Source organism: Doryrhamphus excisus, chromosome 1, assembly GCF_030265055.1.
Source record: "Doryrhamphus excisus isolate RoL2022-K1 chromosome 1, RoL_Dexc_1.0, whole genome shotgun sequence".
Classification (NCBI taxonomy): Eukaryota; Metazoa; Chordata; class Actinopteri; order Syngnathiformes; family Syngnathidae; genus Doryrhamphus; species Doryrhamphus excisus.
In genome coordinates this window covers 6,335,695-6,355,967 of record NC_080466.1, presented here as the reverse complement: position 1 = coordinate 6,355,967, position 20,273 = coordinate 6,335,695, and the positions used below count along the sequence as shown (strand labels likewise).

General features: G+C 40.8%; 1 protein-coding gene across 1 annotated transcript in view; it reads left to right on the top strand.

The window, feature by feature from the left end:
* Positions 1-20,273, top strand: part of pcdh7a (protocadherin 7a) — a 55,754-nt gene that overhangs the window by 9,463 nt on the left and 26,018 nt on the right. Inside the window, exon 4 of the mRNA XM_058069931.1 lies at positions 4,873-5,655. Coding sequence (XP_057925914.1) covers positions 4,873-5,655 — 783 coding nt within the window. The remainder of the gene's footprint in view (positions 1-4,872; positions 5,656-20,273) is intronic.

Below are 20,273 nucleotides of genomic sequence, written 5' to 3'. Positions count from 1 at the left end.
CTGTAGTGGTTTTTGTTAGACAAGCCGATGTTTCACTGCATTTAGTAAAACAATTATTGTTGATAATTGAACGCAAGCCAAAAAAATAAGCCCTTTCAGTGAGTTTAAGTTTCCCAGGAAGAGACATATATTTTTGTGAAATCATGTGCTTTTGCAAAACATTACAAAACAAATATTATTATTTGATTATCAGTTTGGCCTTAATTCACCTTCTCAGTTAGAATTCATTTTAAGTTGCCCTTGTTAAATTTCCCTTTTGCCTACATCATTAAAAGATGTGGTAGCTGACACTAACATTTCAGAGGTTTTGAGCTTTGAGCACCTGGATAATTACGTGTTAAGTGAATTATAATTGCTGACGCCTCTAAACTACAACTAAGATCCGACTCTTTCTAAATTTGGATCAATAGTGTGGTCACAGGAGAAGTGGCCACAGTCGCAGCATCTGCAGTGGCATGCAGATAAGTCCCAGGAGAGTGGAACATAAAGATGGTAGCGTTAAGCTCAGCTGGAACAAAGCTCATGCAGCAGAATGTAGTCCTTTGGGAGTTTCAGATGGATTTTGAATGACGCATTGGAACGTACACACATACAGTATAGACTATATAGCTAGATGTCCTTGGAAGGATATCCTGTAAACACTGACATTGAGTGCAGTCCCACCTTAAACCTTACACGATCTACTGCTTTATGTACACACACGCAGCATACAACGGACGTTGAAGACATCAATTGTAAAACACAAGCCAGAACAATGTGGCAAAATGTCATGCAGTCTTTTAGTTTGCATGGGAATCATTTGCAAAAAGTGAATCTTTTTATGAATAAGTCAAATAGGTGATAATACACAAAAAAATATTACACTGTGCACCATTCACTGCAGCGATATCAGTATTGAAGGGTAGATTTATTTTATTTGGTTATTGCAAACCTGGAACACCCACTCACCTTCACCCTTGCTATTTCTGCAACTCATTCCCAGCAATGTCTTATTATTAAGCCGCCAGAATGTTGCAGGGATTACTTGAGTATATCATTTTCAGTCTTGGCAGGAAAGAAGAAATTGTCGTATGAGCTTTGAGACATGTCAGGGCTGCATAATAAGGTGTCTAAGTAACAGACAGCTTACACTGTGGACTCATGTAAGTGTGGACGTATACATATGTATTGAAAAAAATATATATATATATGTACATATATATATATATACATACATACACATACGCACACACATGTCGCCTGGCTCTGTGTGTGTGTTGTACAGTATGTGCTTAATGATTTTCCCAGCATAGTTATCACCATTACATGAGAAAGCACAAAGGCGAGACGCATTGTTTTCAGCTCTGTTAAGGCTGTTTGTGTGTTCATTAGTAAGCAGAAAAACTACACTGCTGGTTATCGTGAAATTTCACTGATAGGTGATGCATTGGTGTTTTGTTTTTTTTTTTTTTTACTTTTTTGACGCACTTACATGTTGCACATCACCAAACAAACAAATTTGAATATTGGTCAAATATTATTTAAACTGAACTCAAATGCAGTTTTTCAATGCAACATTTTATTATTAAGGGAGGAAAAAAATCCAAACCTACCTACAAAAAGTGATTCCCCTCCCATTGCCACCCCCCCAGAAAGAAAGTGATTGAGCATTATCAGCCTGGAAAATGTTGTAAAGCCATTTCTAAAACTTTGGTACACCAGCAAACAACAGTGAGAGCCATTATCCACAAATGGCTACACATGGAACAGTGGTGCACCTTCGCAGGACTGGCTGGCCAACCAAAATCACCCCAGCGATGACTCACAAAAAAAAGTCACAAAAAAAAAAAACAACAACCTCCAAAAAACTGCAGACCTCACCTACCAGAGTTAAGGTCATGAGGGCAAAACAGCCTTCACACACAGTCCCAAGACGAAAACTACTGCTGAACAAAAAGAACATTAAGGCTCATCTCAATTTTGCCAGAAAACATCTTGATGAGCCCCAAAACCGAAACGAAACAAAAGTTGAAATTTTTGAAAGGTGTGGCCCCCATTACATCTGGCGTAAAAGTAATGCTGCATTAAAAAAAAAAAGAACATCGTACCAACAGTAAAATATGGTGGTAGTGTGATAGTCTGGGGCTCATTTGCTGCCTCAGGACCTGGAAGACTTGCTGTGATAAATTGAGACATGAATTTTCTGTCTACCAAGAAATCCTGAAGGAGAATATCCAGCCATCTGTTCCTGACCTCAAGCTGACACAAATACGGGTTCTGCAATAGGATAATGATCTAAAAGACACCAGCAAGTCCACCTCTGAATGGCTAAAGAAAAACAAAATGAAGGCTTTGGACTGGCCTAGTCAAAGTCCTGAACTGAATCCTACTGAGATGCTGTGGCTTGACCTTAAAATGCTGGTTCATGCTCAAAGACCCTCCAGTGTGGTTAAATTACAACAATTCTGCAAAGATGAGTGGGCCAAAATTCCTCCATAGCGCTGTAAGAGACTCATTGCAAGTTAGCACAAACGCTTGATGCGGTTGTTGCTGCTAAGGGTGGCCAACCAGTTATTAGGTTTAGGGGGCTTTTTCACACAGGGCTTTTTTCTCCCTTAATAATAAAAACTTTAATTTAATGAGTGCTTTATGTGTTCAGTTGTGTTATCATTGACAAATATTTTGTGTAGTGTGACAAAAAAAAATAAATCAAGAAGGGTACAAACATTTTTGTACACCACTGTTTGTGCAGAGCAAGAACCCATTCTAGATTAGTGCACATTGGAATAAAACTGTGGATAGAGTAATTTAAAAATGTGATTTATAAGCTTTGTCAGAATCATTTGTGTTGATATATACATCCCAGTGTTTTCATTTTCACCTTCTACTGGGTGTCCTCCGAGTTGTCTATGTCTTGATGCGGTATCTACTGATTCATGAGTAGACAAAAAGAACTGAATCTCATGGCGCAAAAGTCCATAACCAGTAATCACTCTATTTGTGTATTTTCTTGTAATGACCATATTAGATATGAGTGGAGTCCATAAATGGATGTCGTGTCCATCATGAACCAAATTATATTAAGGGTGCAAAACATTGTTCGGACAATAAAAATCATTCAGAAGAAATGCATGTTTACTATCCGTTCAAATCTCCATGGAAAAATAGGGATAACAAATCCTGCACAAATCCACTCCCACACTTTCCTTCACAATAGCAGCTTTGTATATCTGAAGAGACAAGGCTTGTAATGAGGATCCACTCATTTTCTTTCTTTTTCGTTTGTGCGCCTATATTGAATGCATCTCTTTCTTTTACTGTGTGACCTTGCGGTCGGTGTGCAGTTTCCTTTACCTTCTGACATTGGCTTTAAAGGGCTTCATCCTGTCCAATTTCTGTATGACACAGACAATTACAGTCACCGACTTGAAATGCTGCATCCGCAACATCGTACAGCATATTTTTAATGACACGCCATGTGTCTGGCAATAATGAAAATGATCCCACAGTAAAACACAGTGATGGGTTTAATTAAGCTGAAGATGCTGTTTGATGTCTCTTTGTGTCTCGCACCTACTGTGTGGTTGTCATTGTCAATTAAAGGTTTTCCCCCCCTTTATGAGTGATTTGTCTCCCTGCTCAGAGCAAGAAAATTCTGGATCGCATTCTGTTTTGGCCCAGAGTCTGTTGGCTTCTCCCGCTAGTCTAAAACAATGTATGTTCATTCATTCATTCATTCATTCATTCATTTTCTACCGCTTATCCTCACAAATATTGATGTTAATTCTCTAAACTCTAAATTGTTCATAGGTATGAATGTGAGTGTGGATGGTTGTTTGTCTATATGTGCCCTGTAATTGGCTGGCGACCAGTCCAGGGTGTGCCTCGCCTATCAGCCAAAGTCAGCTGGGATAGGCTCCAGCATACCCCATAACCCTAATGAAGATAAGCGGTATAGAAAATGGATGGAAGAAGGGACTACCAATGAAATAATGACTGGCCGTTTGCAATAAAAAGGATATTATTATGCACAATAACTTTTAATTTTGATGGTCAAGTTGTCAAGCACGCAAAATGACATGGCAGGCACAGCCATAACTAGTTGTAGTTTCACTCTTCTACCACTAGGTTTCGTGCGTATTCATGGTAAGAGTACAAGTGGATAAATTCCATATTTTACGTGGGAATGCTCTACGCTCACATCTCTGCAGTGGTTTTCTTCGCACGATGGCAAAAAATGTCAATTATTATTATCTTGTTTTGCCTGGAACACGAAGATAATAGGTCTGCTTTCATGAATCACTAAGTACATTTTAAACAGTCACATTTTCGAGGCTGAAATCAGGATATGTACAGTACAATTATAATTGAAAAGATTAAAAGATAGAAAAATAGTTCTTGATTAATCGTTAATTAATCACCAATTAATCATCACGACTCTAAATGAAAGTACACCATATCAAAATAAATAAAAGTCAAAAGCAATTGGTCTAGTATTTAACATTGTCATTGGAATGTCAAAAGCTTTTAAATAAAGTTAAATCAAACAAACAAAAGAAAGTGAAATGGACTGATTTTGAATCAGCGTCACTTTTGTAATTGTCAACAAAAATGGAGAAATTACTTGTAAATACTCTGAATTTGTGTGTGGAATCCGGTGTTTACATTCAATGAGGTGTAATGATTTGTTGTAATTGTGTTTTAGTACATGTTTTAATTTCAAAATGCGTGTGGTGCACGATGAGGTCTTCTTCTTAGTTGAACTTGTTTTATATGATTTATTACATTGTCTTTGTCACAAACCTTTTCATGTCACAAAATGACCGTGCGCCAAGGGGCTGAAATTGACATCAGATTAAACGTTTTTGTTGTCTCTTGCTCCTTTCATTCCAGGTGACCCGAAGCCTGCTCGCTCCACTATCGCTGGACATTGCAGGAGACCCAGACAGTGATCGTGCAATAGGCAAACAGCGCCTCAGTGTCGCCATTGGTGTACTGGCTGGAGCCGCAGCCGTCATCCTGGTAATCCTCCTTGTAGTCACCGCCAGGCAATGTGGCGCCCAAGGCAAGAATGGCTATGAAGCCGGTAAAAAGGAGCCAGAAGAAGATTTCTTCAGTCCTTCAGGGGCTCAACCACAGGTCGGTCGCGGTGGAGGATCCGATCGAGGCCGCAAACCTCGGCGAGACAAGCGCAACGGTAGCGGTGGTGGTGTAGCGGCTGGAGGTGGGAAGTCAGACAGGTCACTCTACAGTGGCATCGTCACTGTCAACGGGCTTCGCCGCCACGGCAATGATGAGGAGGAGGAGGATATGAGCAGTGCGAGCGAGCGCTTGGCAGCACGCTATTGCGCCGTGGATGGTGACCCCGGCAGCCCAAGGATGGGCGGCGGTAGAAGACATCAGTCAAGCCCGGATTTGGCCAGACACTACAAGTCCAGCTCACCTCTCCCAGCCGTCAACCTCCAGCCTCACTCACCTCCAGCGGAGGGGAAGAAGCATCAGGCAGTGCAGGAACTTCCACCCTCCAACACCTTTGTAGGCAGTGGGGGCTGCGTGGGTAGCACTGGTTCCAGCAGCAGCAGTAGCGGGGGCAGCGGGAATGGAGACGCCATGTCCTTGGGATCGGACCAGTGCTCAGAGTATGGCTGCCAGACTGGGAACAAGTATAACAAGCAGGTAGGACGCTTTGAGACTCAGACATTAATTTGGTTAGATTTTCGTCCTTTTTTTGTTTAAATTCAAAACTATGCTAAATATCGACACTAAGCCACTTCTTTCTGACTGGCTGTCTCGCTCTTTGTCCGCTTCACGCGGCCTGATCGCTGTCGTCTCCTCCCCAGCTTCATGTCTTCTTATTCACATATCTGCTGACATACTTTAACGCACACCCCGCAGCTCACATCTAAAAACCGTTTTATCTCCGCAAAATAGCAGCGTGTGCTCTGGCACACACACATTCACACACACACACAAATGCACTTGTGTGTAAGCATATTAAGCCTGAAAGCAATGTGTTGGTATCCTCCTGTTTGAATGTGTGCGCTCAACGTCATGCATTAGCAGTATATAACACGAGGGACATTTTCTGTAACCCCCCCTGAGGAGTTCAGATGGATATCCGTAGAGGGAGTGGGAAGATAGTTGCCAACCAAAGGCTAATTGGTCATTTTGGGTTTCAGTGTTGCTAAGCTGCTTTCTTTCTTGATTTTACTGTAGATGTGTGTTCCGTGAAAAATATCAGTTGCAAAGCTAATTAAGGTTCTGACTTGTGTGCACGCAGGAAGCTGCAGTTAAAAGTCAAAAGTCCCGCTGACAAATAAATACTGCATAGAGACTGTATAGAGACCTTCTACCCACACTCACAGGCATCATCTATCATCTTAGACACCCTGACACAGCAGGGCCTCTCTAGTCCGAGGGAAGTGCTGCTCTGAGCAATGGTTGAGTCACAGCAAACCCCTCTTAAAGGGGCGGTGTCTTGCTTCTGTGACTGACAGCTCTACATTTATCCCCTCCCCGTGGTCAAAAATGCTGATGTGGTCATTAAAAGGGAACCAGAGGAGCTTCTTAGGCTAATCAATTCATGCACGGGCCCCGTTGATCCTGCTCAACACGCACACACACATACAGAAACACGCAACTAATATGCACACACACTTCTGAGGTTAATCCATTACAGAGTCAATCCTCTTAATCTGCCTTTCCCAGAGTAAGAAAATGCTTACTGTGAGAGTTTTGGTCTTCATGCTTACGTGCACTCAAAACATGCCAGCACACATAGACAGAGCTGCAGACACACAAACTGACAGCGTAATGAATTATTGATCTTAAGAAGTAATTAACTCCTCTGTGTCCACCTCCAAAATATCTCACACCCAGTCAGGCCTCGCTTTGAAGGCCATGGCTGCTTGTATGTGTCTGAATTCGTTAACACAAACACTTTGTTGACACCAGCGGGTTGGTGGGGGCCCGACTGTGTGCTCGCGGGACTACTTAATTCAAATGCATTTTATATGTGAATGCAAGTGAGCTGGGACGCTGACAGAATTGGGAGCAGCAGCAGACAAGGAGTGGGAGAGTGTTATAGGAGGTTACGAAGACGGGAGATGAAGTAAACAAGATGGTGGTGGGTTGGGGTGGGGGGAGTTTGAATTTCAAAGCTACTTTACTGGGTCAGTAAAAACTGTAAAAAAAAAATGTAAAAAAAAACCTCATCATCTGATGTCAGCACATCATCAGGCCCATTAGGGAGTTCCAAATAGGAGAGAAATATTGCTTAAAAAGGCGGATGAAAGCAAGTGGGCATCCTGGATGAGGGGCAGATTGCATCAGATAAAAAAAACACCATGGTAAAGCAGTGCATTAAGGGGCTTTGGCTCTTTAAATACCTCCACCACCACAGTGGTCGGGTGTATTGTGTTTTTGTCCTGTCCATCTGTCCCTGCCTTGCATTTGAACGTAATGTCTTACTAACACCTGGAACAAATTATTATCGGCACTGATGAACCAATGCAATTTGGAGATGGAGGTCAAGGTGAAAGTGATCTCACATTCTTTTAGAGTCTCTTCTAAAATGTATATGTTGATTAATAAAGAGGAAAATGTGATGAGAACTTTGGTCAAAGTTCAGCCAAACCAGTCACGCTTCAGAATTCAGGCTCTTTTTATAGTCTTAATTGTTCGTAGAAGTGAATGTGAGTGGGAATACTTGTCATGTACCCTGTGATTGGCTGGGATAGACTCTAGCCTTAATGAGGATAAACCATATAGAAAATTGATGGCAGGACAAGAACTGTGACAGAAACCGGGCCTTTACAAATAGAAAAGCTCAAATAGAAAAGGCTGTAGGGTCTGCATACGTCTTTCTGGCCCTCGGGATTGTCAAAAGACCAGCTTGTTAATAGCGCCGGGGAGCGCCAATAATTATATTTTTTAAATTTTTAATTTATTTTTGTCATTTTGTTGTTGTTGCAGTTTGCCATGATGTTGAAGTGCACTGCATCATACTAAAATTCATTTGTCGACATGAAAGTCGAGTCAAAACTGGATAAATTACAGAAACAAGCGTCTCCATTCTCATGATGTAATGTTTCTTGGCCAGAAGATGCCACATGATATTGGCATATGATTTTAATGATTAAGTATCCCTTAAAGGTTGAATGAGTTGGATTGGACTAAGACGTTTAAGGAAACATTGTGCCGGTGTCTTCACTGGCATTTGATGCACATTGCAAGATTTTTTGGTTAGTACCAAAAATGCCCATTAAAGGAAAGAAGATGGACAATGGCTTCCAAGCAAATGGAGGTTGTGAGAGGAGAGAGAGAGAGAGAGAGCTGGTTTGGGTGGCAGCCAGAGAGTAAGAGTGGACTGCTGAGATGTGGGTCATCAGGATACCCGTTGGCATCAGGACACATTAATGATCACAGCAGTCACATGGCACTGCAGTCAATATGGGCAAAGTGGCCTCGTTTTGCCCTCAAACCACCATACACACACACACACACACACCTTCCAAACATCCTGGCTAATGTCCTCAATCAATTCTCGGCTGTGTCCATTTCTGTTGTCTCAGGTTTTATTTTTTTACTCCTTGTATCAGTGCAGCGTAACCTTGAGGAGCACTTCTCACTTTAACGCAGCGTTATTTTTGCTTTTTACCTCCAGTTTGACTTTCACCTTTGGCGCTTGTTTTGTTCCCCCGCTGTATTCACCATATGCGTGGGCAGGCTACTTTTGTGTCATCCCTCAGTCCGCATTGACCTCACATGCATTGAGTCAGCATTTTTCATTTCTACTGCTTCTTTTATCAAAGCGACCGTTTTTTTCTTTCTAGCTGAATGTTATTGAACTAGGGGCACACGAACACACATCAGAGGCCTAATCAATGCCCAGTTAACAAGGCTAAGACTGCAAAGGAAGCAACTGGCTTGACGATGCAATTTTAGTTCCCTAGACGACAAAACCAGAGAAGGTCATCACAGGCTCACCAAGGACAAACTACAGAAATGAGTTTGCAGGCGAATAATCCGGACGGTCTTGTTCATCTAATTGGACTGTATGGACGGATGTGGGTGAAACGATTAGGTCTAAAGGATTATAAAATTGAAAAGCAGCTTTTCATTTCTGCAAAATCCCCTCAGGATTAAATATGATGAGCGTCTGTCATGGACTGACACTCTGGCCGGCATGTCACTTGAGCGCATCCGCTCAGGCGCCCACATTAAGGTCGTAGGGGTGAAGGTGCTGTCAGCCGTCTATATGCAGGGAAGCTCACAAGCCGCTACTCCCTGTCTCTTCTCTGAATGTTACATAGCCAGCGTAACCAACCCGTAACCCCCTGTCAGCATGATACCAAAACACTGACACATTCATTAAAGTCACGGCGAGTTCATGGCAGCCATAAATTCAGGAGGGGTGAGTTAGGTGGGGAGGTGATGAGACAGGAGTAAGCGAGGGGTTAGTAGGACAAGGTAACCGAAGCGTGGATCGGCCAATGAGTCTGACTGAAAATGGATCTAGTGACCTAGAGACAATGAGCTGAGGAGCGGAGGAGGTGTGTGGAGAAGATGTAGTGAGTGGACACCAGTGTGGGAACATGAGCTACGAACGTGGGAGAGGATTGGGAAGACGGGGTTGAAGAAAGGTTCAAATGGATCCAGATGCGCGTTTGTGTTCAGAGCCTTCTGACTATTGATTTACGCATGACTCATATGGGAACATTACATGGGAATATTTGGGGTTTAAAGGTGTCTCTGTTGTTGTCACTAATGATTGCCTCCTGCTCTTCTCCAGGAAATTAATTTGCCTGATTTGATGTGTTGTGCTAAAAATAAACACAACACAAATTCTCAACAGGAAAAAAACAGAAAATAATATGTGATGGCCTTCAGCCTTGACCACTTGGCTCAATTCACATTCAACTACTTCCTTGAAGCAGCTTATCTATTTTTTTAAACATTAGCATAAAGGTTATTTATATATGTTTCTGGCTTGAACAAAAATATTAGGACACAATTTGACAGAAAACAGAGAGAATAAAAAGAGTAAGGGTGTATTCATACAAGCTATTCATGCCTTGACGGGTTTCTCCTCTCCGGGCCCCCTTGTTCAAATGCTCTCACTTTGCACATCCGTGATTTGGCCATCACACTGCTGAATTACTGCAATTTCCCTGACTGCGGCTTTATAACATGTGGGAGGAGTTATTGCATTAATTAAATGGCACGCCGTACGTGCAAAAGCATGACCATATAGATTATTTTGAGTATTCCTATTTTCTATTATGAAAGGTGGGTTATAATTAAGAACCGGAGAGGACTGATTGCATCTGACATTCTATGACATGTACGTTCATGTGCTTGTAATGGTGCAGTACCTTCCCTCGCCCTTCATTTGCAACCATATCAGAGAATTGGATCAGTATGCCCACACTAAACCACATGCAGGATTTTGGGCCGAAGAACGGTACGATTGGCCTAGTGCAGGGGTCGGCAACCTTTCCTATGAAAAGAGCCGCAAAACATAGGTTTAAAACAACATTTTATAAACTCTAAAAAGAGAATACAACAGATAAAAGTGCAGTGAGTGTGTATGTGTAAGGGATGCCAACTAGTTATTATTATTATCATGGTATCATCTTGGTTCCTTGACGCCTGAAGTGAATTGACAGCCTGTTTCTTTTAGCTGGCAACTAACAGCTGTGATGAGCTCGCATGCCGAGCAAAATAGTCTCCCATGGTTTTGGCCGTCAAATTTTGAGAGAATTTTGGGGTATCAAAGTAGTAAAAAGTACTCCTGCTTGTATTGAAGATAAACTTACATAAATGTATGTATAAATTACTGGAAACAGGGTTACCTGATATGTTTAGTCTGGCGCAAACAAGTTCCCATGCCGCAGCTCTGGGAAAGTATAACTTTTTTTCCTCCATGTTTACCGGTGTGAGAGAGAACTGAATAGCAGCCTGCCTGCTCAGAACTGCAATGCATTCATAGTCTCACACAAAGTTGGATTATTTTTTTTTAACTCATTACAAAGATGTGCATTTTCCCATTAAAAAAAATATTCAAGCATTCCAAAGGGAGCCACTACAAAGAGGCTGAAGAGCAACATGAGCCTCTGGAGCCGTGGGTTGCTGACCTCTGGCCTAGTGTGAGTGTACACCCTAATCTTATAGTACCTCGTCTTTGCTCGTTGAACTTTGGTCAAGCCACCACTTTGTACTCTCTGAAGCCACTTTCTCCAAGATTTTGGAGTGTTTCTGTGCTTTGTCCATTCATCCGGAAGAACATTTGGGAGGTCGGGGGTCACTCTCAGACGGCCACACAGTATCTGTTCTTATACATTTTAGAGATGTTGAAAGCATCATCCTGTTTAGGAAATGTGTACCATTGTTACCATAGCCACATTTAAAGTCAGTCAAAAATATAGTATAGTTAAGCTGAATATTATTCATACTATTGCCAATTTAGTTGCAAATTACACAATAAGACGAAAAAGACTACAAGACATTGTGTTGGAAACTTTAAACACTGGTCTTTGATTTTAATTGTTGTTTTACATTTTCATAGGCTTGACGTTTGACCCTGAAAAGTATAGCTGGTATATAAAATTATTATGAGTGGAATAATGCTTTCTCCTGAAATGTATCAATAATTTTTGGTGCATAGTGTGAAATAATAGCAGTGTGTACAATGCTGACATTGTAGTGGGATGTTTCATGGGGTCGAACTCAGGGTTCCCCCTCACCAACTCATTCAAGCATGCCTTTGTGGACTTGCTTTGAGCAACATGAAGTGTTTTCGGTAGCAGCCATAGTGCCATCGTGCTCCACTTCCATTATAAAAAGGGATGGAGCTGCTGTGCTGCTTCTGCACACATATCATCATCATGTAAATCCGCATGTCCTCCACGGAATATGAGGATTAGACCTCAAAAGGCTTTATTGAGGTATTTAGGTAAGGGTTAAGGCTAGTTTATAGGCTTCACAGAATGGAAGTCAGTGGTAAGTCCTCAGTGTCGATGACATTAAATCACTATGCATGACTTTTTTTCTGTAAGACAAAAAAGGGAATCAGAGGAAGCAGGAGGACAGAAGTGGTATTTTTTTTCCTGATGCATCAAGGTCACCCTGTACTGGAATGTGATTACAAGTTTTATGTCTGTCTAGTATGTTGACCACAGCAGATAAAACACACATGCTGATAACGTCTCCGTGTTAGCAACTCCCCTCCTTGGCCTTTGTTTCAAGTTCCCTGAGAAAATGACAAGAATGTGTGAATGTCAGTCCCACTCACAGACAAGATGAGACATGGACTACACACAAAGACAGATGCGTTCTTGCAACGAACACACACACATAGGCCCGCCTGGTGAAACACGTACTTATGAGTACATAATGGTGCATAATTACACACACACACACATACAAAGCTCCTTACGCTTTTACGTCCCCTCCACCAGAAAGCAGACTGATAAGAATGTGATGACACACAAGTCAGAAGAAAAACTTTTCCAGCTCTTACATCACTTTCTCCTTCCATTCTCACTGGATTGAATCACAAACGCCTGCACACACACATTCTCACACACTTAAAGACCTGCATAGCAAGCCCCTTGCTGAGATGCTTCCTTTGATTTGTTTTCTTCAAGACTTTTCACTGTAGCTCTGCATTCGATGCACCTGCCTTGCAGCATTACCTTAATGGCTATCTGGGGGTTGAGCAACATTGACTAATATTGCTAAACAAAACACACTCTTCCTCGCAGCGGAGCGGCATTCATGACAGTTTAGTTGGCCGGAGACCGACGTTATCCACCTACGCAAAATACTCTCCAGTGCAATAAGGGTTGTTTGAATTCAGTTGACGCAAATAGATTTGAATGGGTTGAAACACAACTAAATAGAACAGTTTCAGATGGTGTCAAGTCAAACGCAGTGGGACTCAGGTGAGGTTTTGTACATTTGCTGACCTGGCCAGTGAATGCCGGATGGAGTAGGAATTCAATGGGCCCTGTGGGAATGGTTTGCATTATTGCCCTTCCCCTATCAACTTTGTTTAGTCTCAACGAATCATTGCCTCTGCTTGGCATGTTGATGTTGTTTTTCACTTGTGTTTGGGCTAGCTCACTGACCGCAAGATTATACCAAATCACACTCTTCCCAAAGGAATGAGCTATTTGGAAAATAACAGAAAAAGTGCCCACCTAGAACGTGATTAGGTAAACATTCCAGTGTAAGCAAATCAGGGTGATTTAGTAGAAGAATATATGATGGCACCTCTGTTAGCGTCATTAATCAGTTCCAGAAGGGCTGACTCTAGTCAAATCAGTTTTTCTGTTTATGTACGTATAACCCAAAACTGCAGTTTGCATGGTCAGGTGGTCATACGTATATATATATATATATATATACACATACGTATATATATATATAGCGAAGCAGCTCTCATCAAAGTCTCACAAACATGTTAAGGAGGATCGAAGTCGATTCTGAAATCAGTGATCAGAATCAGTGAAATAGTGATACTTTTGACTCCATACTTATAGGTTTAAAATATATTAAGAAACGACTATGACGTCTTATATTCTTTATGCTATGATTGGAAATACTTTACACTACTTTTTAAATTTACTAGACACATTAGGTGTATTTGCACATAGAATCATAGTCTGGTATTACCGATACCAGCCTAAATTTATACCCAGTATTGCCTCTGAAACTGGTATCGCACATCACTAGCACAAACACTGCAGCAATGTTTACTTCCGTCGACAGATGGAAATGTCGTTGATTTGATTTGGGCATGCACGTCACTTTCCAGAGGCTTTGCGTTCATATTAAAATGTTGCAATCGTTTGATAATGCGAACGACCACATAAAAGAATCAGATTTAAAGAAAAAATAACCTGCATATCACCCATCCATCTATTTTGTATACCACTTATCCTCACGAGGGTCGCGGGGATGCTGGAGCCTATTTCAGCTATCTTTGGGCAAGAGGCGGGGTACACCCTGGACTGGCCGCCAGCCAATCACAGGGAACATATACACAAACAACCATTCACACTCACATTCATACCTTTATCATGTATATTTTATTTTTTGAGAATTATATTCATTTGAGAATTACCTGCCAGACGTTTTTTATGTACTATTTTTAAAATCAAAAGGGCGTTTACATAAAAGCTATGCAGTCTTATGTTTCTGTGACTTCACTGAAAATGAGTTACATATCGAATTGTGATAATCGGGTACCATTATACCCAGAGTACATAAAGTGAAACAAACATTTATCTATTTTTCTCCCCAAACGAATAACTGGCTGTTCCATTAACTGTCTTAGTCCTGCACTCTTGCACTCCCTGTTTCTGAACCTAATGCTCTGTAACTCAGCCAATAAAAAGAAGGCTCTTTCCAATAACCCCCCCCCCCCCTCCCCCGCGCCCCAACACCACACACACAAACAAACACCTCCTCCACCGTCTGTCTTCCTTTTGATCGATCTCTTAGTTCCCTTGAAGTGTGTTCATTTCTTTTCATCACTCTCCATCTGGATATCTGGAACCATCTTTTAAAAAACATTTTTTTTTAATAACGCCCAATATTTTTTGTTTCAATAGAGCTTAATTCTGTCCTTAAATTTAATAAATGGCTGTGAACAAATCCTCCCACAACCCTCTTCTGTTTTTTTTAGGCTGTACTTAAAGTCGATCACACTTTTCTTTTCACTTTTGTGATTGTATTAGATAAGGAACAAAGGAACTGGCCTTAAGTGGGAATATCTGTACGGCACAATTGTTTTTTATGCATTTTTGCTGCGACCAGATTCAGCACATTTCTCACCGGTATCTGTTTATTAGATCTTGTGTGAGCATAAAAGAATGGCCATGGTTGAGCTCTAGTCCAAAGCCAATGTTGGGGCCCTGGGCTAAATGTAGCCATCTGTTTTAGAATTGTTAGTTGAAGATAAAAAATCGGAAGATCAAAATTGAGACCACAAAGAGGAAGGAAGGAGGGCTTTGCTTTTAAGAGCCATGTAGGGAGATGAAGCGATGAAATCAGGCGACTTGAAGAAAAGAAGATGCTCCAATCCAATGAGAGCTTTAGGGGTGGTGAATGGGATCCCATTGTTAGGTATCGCCCAGGGGCGAGAAACTGGTGGAGAAGCAGGAGATGGAGTAAAAAAGGATAAAAATGAGGTATGTGGGTCTAAGGTTAGTGAAGTGAGGGGAGGGGGCAGTTTGAGTCCACGCTCAGTGACGGGAGAATGAAAGCTTTCTACCTGCGCTGTGGAAGTTACATAAATGTGAGTAGGCAGTGATGCTCTAGATAATACTATTGACCCACGCCTTCCTTAATCTATGTGAGCAGCTATTTATGAGTGGATGTGTGCATGCTTTTTCGTCCATTCTCTGCAACCCCACTTTAGTCGATCAGATAAGAAAGGCTATTGGCGCAAACATTAACAAATAAACACACTTTAGAGCTCAACCACAAGAAATAGCCCATCAAGCCACTGGAGAGAAATCTTCCTGGTGTCAATAAAACACATTAGAATACTATACTGCATACACACATGGCTACTATTAGATGTATTGTTATAGCAAAGCTTTCGTATTTACAGTGGAACCCCGAAGGGCAAACACAATCTGTTCTACTTCACTGGTCCACCTTTGATTTGTTTGGATTTTCAAACACTTTTTTCATAGGAAATAATGAAAATCGAACCAAGGTCAAATGCTCCCTCCTCATAAAAACTTGATTCAAGTGACTATACTCTATATAAGTTTTTTTATTACCAGAAATACTAGTGTAAAAAGTGCTACTTTTAAAATAATGTTGAATCTTTTGGCGGAGTGGCTAATTTTTGGCAAAATTCTAATCTTGTGACATCTCCTTTACATCTTGTCAATCCACAGGAAATTGCAGTAGGTCATTACTCAAAATGACGCACATTATCTTACAAAGAACGCTAAATTCATCACACAGCAACTTAACATGAAAAAAGGTAGCTAGTAAAACCAATTTTATATTACCAAGTTTAAAATCATGTTTAGAAGTTTAGAATCATGTTTTCCCTCAGTGCATTGCATCCAAGCAAAGCAGCCTTTGTTACCTTCTGGGGCGCTGCAATGATGTCAGCCTCCCTCTGGTCTTTGCTGGCTCCCTCAGGTGGACAGAGGCAGCATTGCAGCACCATCCATCCATCCATGGAACTAGAAAAAGCTAATATGTTGATACTAATAACTAATAAAAACACAAAGATATCTTGTTTATTAGAAATTTTTATTTTATTAAAATACAGCTGGACAGCTCTGGTGTAAATAGACAACGACAAGGATACAAGAGAGCTGTATTGTTATTATTATGCTTATTATTATCAATTTGTGGGACTACAAACACACTTGCATTGTTTTTTTTTTACTCACTTCAATAAAAAAGTTAGTTTGACCATTCATATTTTTCTCATTGTGCTTTTTAAAAAAAAATCATCTCGTCTCGTTCTTGTGGACCCAACCTCCTTCATCGTCTCATCTTGTGGTTGAGATGTCTCATGACACCTCTCGTAAACATTGAACCCTGTAGTCTAATTTTTATCTAAAGCCTTACAAAAATGTCTTCCTTAGCTCATGCTCCACCAGTATCTGTCTAAGACTGAGTGTCTTACGATGTCGGAATGATTCCTGTGAGGCTGGTGGTGCCCTCAGACTTCAGCACTTTAGTTGTACATGCACTGACTACATGTTTTCACTTGTCGACATGCAAGTCTATTGCCAAAACAAAATGTTCTGTGGGAAAATTAACAACAACTTGGCACCACTTCAGCAGACCAATTTCACAGCATTACAGCAAAGTTGGTTCTTAATGGGTCAACGCTGCACTGGCGCAAATCACTTGTGCATTATTTAAAAGTCTCTGTTCTCCTGTTTCTTGAATACACAGCACAGCTATTATGTAGATAGCCACTCATAGCACTAAGGGGGAAAAAATGGGAAAATGAAACCAACCCAAAAAAACATATTGAATATCAGATGTGAAGATATAACACAAACATGTTTTAATCAAAGTCATGCAAATGTACCTGCCAAATGAGGGCCCTTAAGAGGTTTCCATGGGGGATGAAACAGCAACCTTTAATCGTGCGGATGAAAGAATGCTCGGCAACCTGAAATGGTATACCTGATATATGCACACACATAAACACTTAATACATGAATATCACACGCCGTAAGATTAGAAGCAAGGGTAGTGTGTTGCCACTGATAGTGACAGCCACACACACAAATGCTCATTCACCGGTCAGTCCCCTTTTAAAAGCATGAATAAAGCAGCGGGCGTGATGTTGTGTTAACATGAAAGCTTGCACAGCTGTTTAAAAAGAGACGACTTTGATTAGAATGTGATTTGTAAGAGCGCTCCTTAATGCCGGCCTCTGCTGACGTCTACGCTTTTAAACCCAGCAGAGCCGTTGCAGGGAGCCTTCTGTCAAAAAATATGTTGAAGCAAGTATTTCACCTCACCATGTTCTCTCCTTTATCCCCCCCTCTTCTTATTTCCTTCCCTTGATTCTTTTTAAAGCACAAATGTAACAGCTTTGTGGATGCAGTCACACTTGCAAGTAAATCCCAAACACAAAGCGGTGCAACTTTTCGGTGCGATCAAACGCTGATATTATTGAATAAACTAATTGTTAATTGAATATGAAAGCAGTTCAGTGTTACTTGCATATGCATGTAGAGTCTCTCCGCATGACTTTGAGTAAACAATGTCACCGTCACATGATCACAGTAAAATATGAGTCATTTATTTGTCAGCGAATGTGAGTAATATTTTGTTTATTAAGAAACCAGAGTACATTCATGTTCTCTGACAAGTGGAGCTTGTGCATCCCTAATGAATGTGCATCCCTACCCAGATGGACACATTTCATTACATTCCCATGTCATTTCATTAGAATATAGGTTGGCAAACCTCCAAACAGGTCAACAAAATTGGGCAGGGGGCCACATACTATGTATATTTGATATATGCACACTATTTTATAGGCCGCATCCTTTAAATTTAGAAAGAAAAAATATCTTTGTACATATACACAGTCGGTCTACAAGACACAGATGTCCATGCTGTAAAATAGCATATTTAGTGCACAGAATGATGATGATTCATCTTCCTTAATCACAAGCACAGTTGAAGATTTAATAGCAATGTGTGCAGAGGATGCCATCTTCCTTGTCTTCTTCAGTGTCGGAATTGAACAGCTTTCTAATTCCTTTGTCACACACGTTGTCAGTCTCTCTCCCCATTGTTGTCGTTCTCAGTTGTCCCTTTCGTCTTGAGGCAAATTAGCCCTTGAACTTGTCCTGTCCATCACACAGTAGTCATGCCTTTTGCAACTCCTTGGTGATAGTGGATTTTTTTGACGCTGCTCCTCGCTGTCAGGATCCACTGGAAGACTTGAGCAAAGGTTGCGAGGTGGATGGCCTTTAACATGAAAGCTGCATCATACGTATGCATATCTTTGTGTGTTTTCCTTGATGGGTGTGTGCATCAAGGGCAAAAAGACTGTTCTAAAGCATACAAATTCTTGTGAGTTTAGAACAGGACCATAAATTAGCCGTATCACTATATAAACCGCATGGTTCAAAGTGTGGAAAAAAAGTATATACTAAACATAATGTCACATTTTGTCACTTACGTATATTGTTGGATAAAAGATGTGTAGGGAAAAAAGGCGCAAAAAGTTTACTTGATTATATTGAACCATTGCACTATTAGTGTCACTCTAATAAATGTGGTTGTATTACACACTACAGTTGGTCTCTGCTTATTCTTGATTCAGCACATCCCTCCAAATTTGCACATTCCGTATTAAAAAAAAATCTGTGTCGGAATACGAGCCCATTCAAGCTTTTTCTCTCAGAAAATATGATGGTCTAATTACATGCCGTCAGTGCAAAATGGCAGCAATCAGGCCTCAAAATGTGTCGCAAGGTGAACCTAAGTTGATATGTCATCTTTGTGGAATTTCAGTCATGTAGACCAGCTCGGAGGAACCTTCTCCAACAGGTATCCGGGACAACCCAGCGGCCTGTGGCGTAGTGAAGCCACATACCACCACTAGCTGCATTAGAGAAAGATGGAAGCAGTGCCACAACAGACGGAAGAGTAATTATAGCGCTTACCCTGACAACTAGGCTAAAGGCTACAAGTCTCTCTTGATTAATCTGTTCCATCGATTTATTTTTTTTATTATCATTCATTAATAGTGAGTACCTATACACTTTACAGTTTAAAATGTGTTTAATACGTTTGTGAGGTGTAGTATAAAGATGAATGCATTTACGTTATTAGCCTTCTTCTACCAAGTTATTGGTACACAATGATCTGGATGAATGACAATATTCATAAGGCATTAGAATGGCTTCACAATATTGGTGTGAATCGCATGAATCCTAAACCTTGACCGTCATCACCATGGCTGAGTATGTGTAATATATCAAAAACTTTCACTTTCTTGTGAATGCTGTTACGGCATGCTCAAAATGGATGTCTGCAATGAAATGTCTCCAGTGGCTACAGTCACTGTGAAGGATAGTGAGGTAGAGATAGACTTCCAATTAAACTTTTGCTCGAAATGCATCCAACATTCTGCAGTCCAGTGATTTTCTTTTCACAGCAGGCTCACGTCTTGCGCAGAAAATCTATATCCAATTTCCCTCCCCCTCACAAAATATATAATAAATATATGAGTGACTCGCTTCCACAGTTTGAAAGCTCCACAAGTGAGATTATGAATAGAATGCAGCGCAAATAGAGACCCGTATCGAATGCTTGGGAGGACTAATGAAAGTAAACAATGAATGCTTTCTCCATTTTTCAAACTCATAAAACATCTATTCTTGTTTTATTGAAGGTTTATTTTCTCAAATGGACGAAAAGCAGGTCACTGGTGTTACATTCTAAACAATTCATCAGCTCTGATGATAGAGTTGTCTTCTCTGTCTACAACTTTTTTTAATGCTTGTTAAACGATGGATATCATTATCATTCCATATATCACCATTGTTTGATTTAGCAGCATTTGCTACACAAGCCCCTCCCGTTGCTTGGGTTAGCATGCTGGGTTAATGGTGCAGGCGCAGCCAAGCAATGCTGGACCATATAACAATGTCTAAATTAAATATAACCAGTAAATATTTAGGTTTAGGTTTTTGCTTGCTGTTGTAGTATTTTATCCAAATGCCAGTCAGGCAACAATCAGTGTTGCTTAAAGCAGTTCATAAACTAACTGA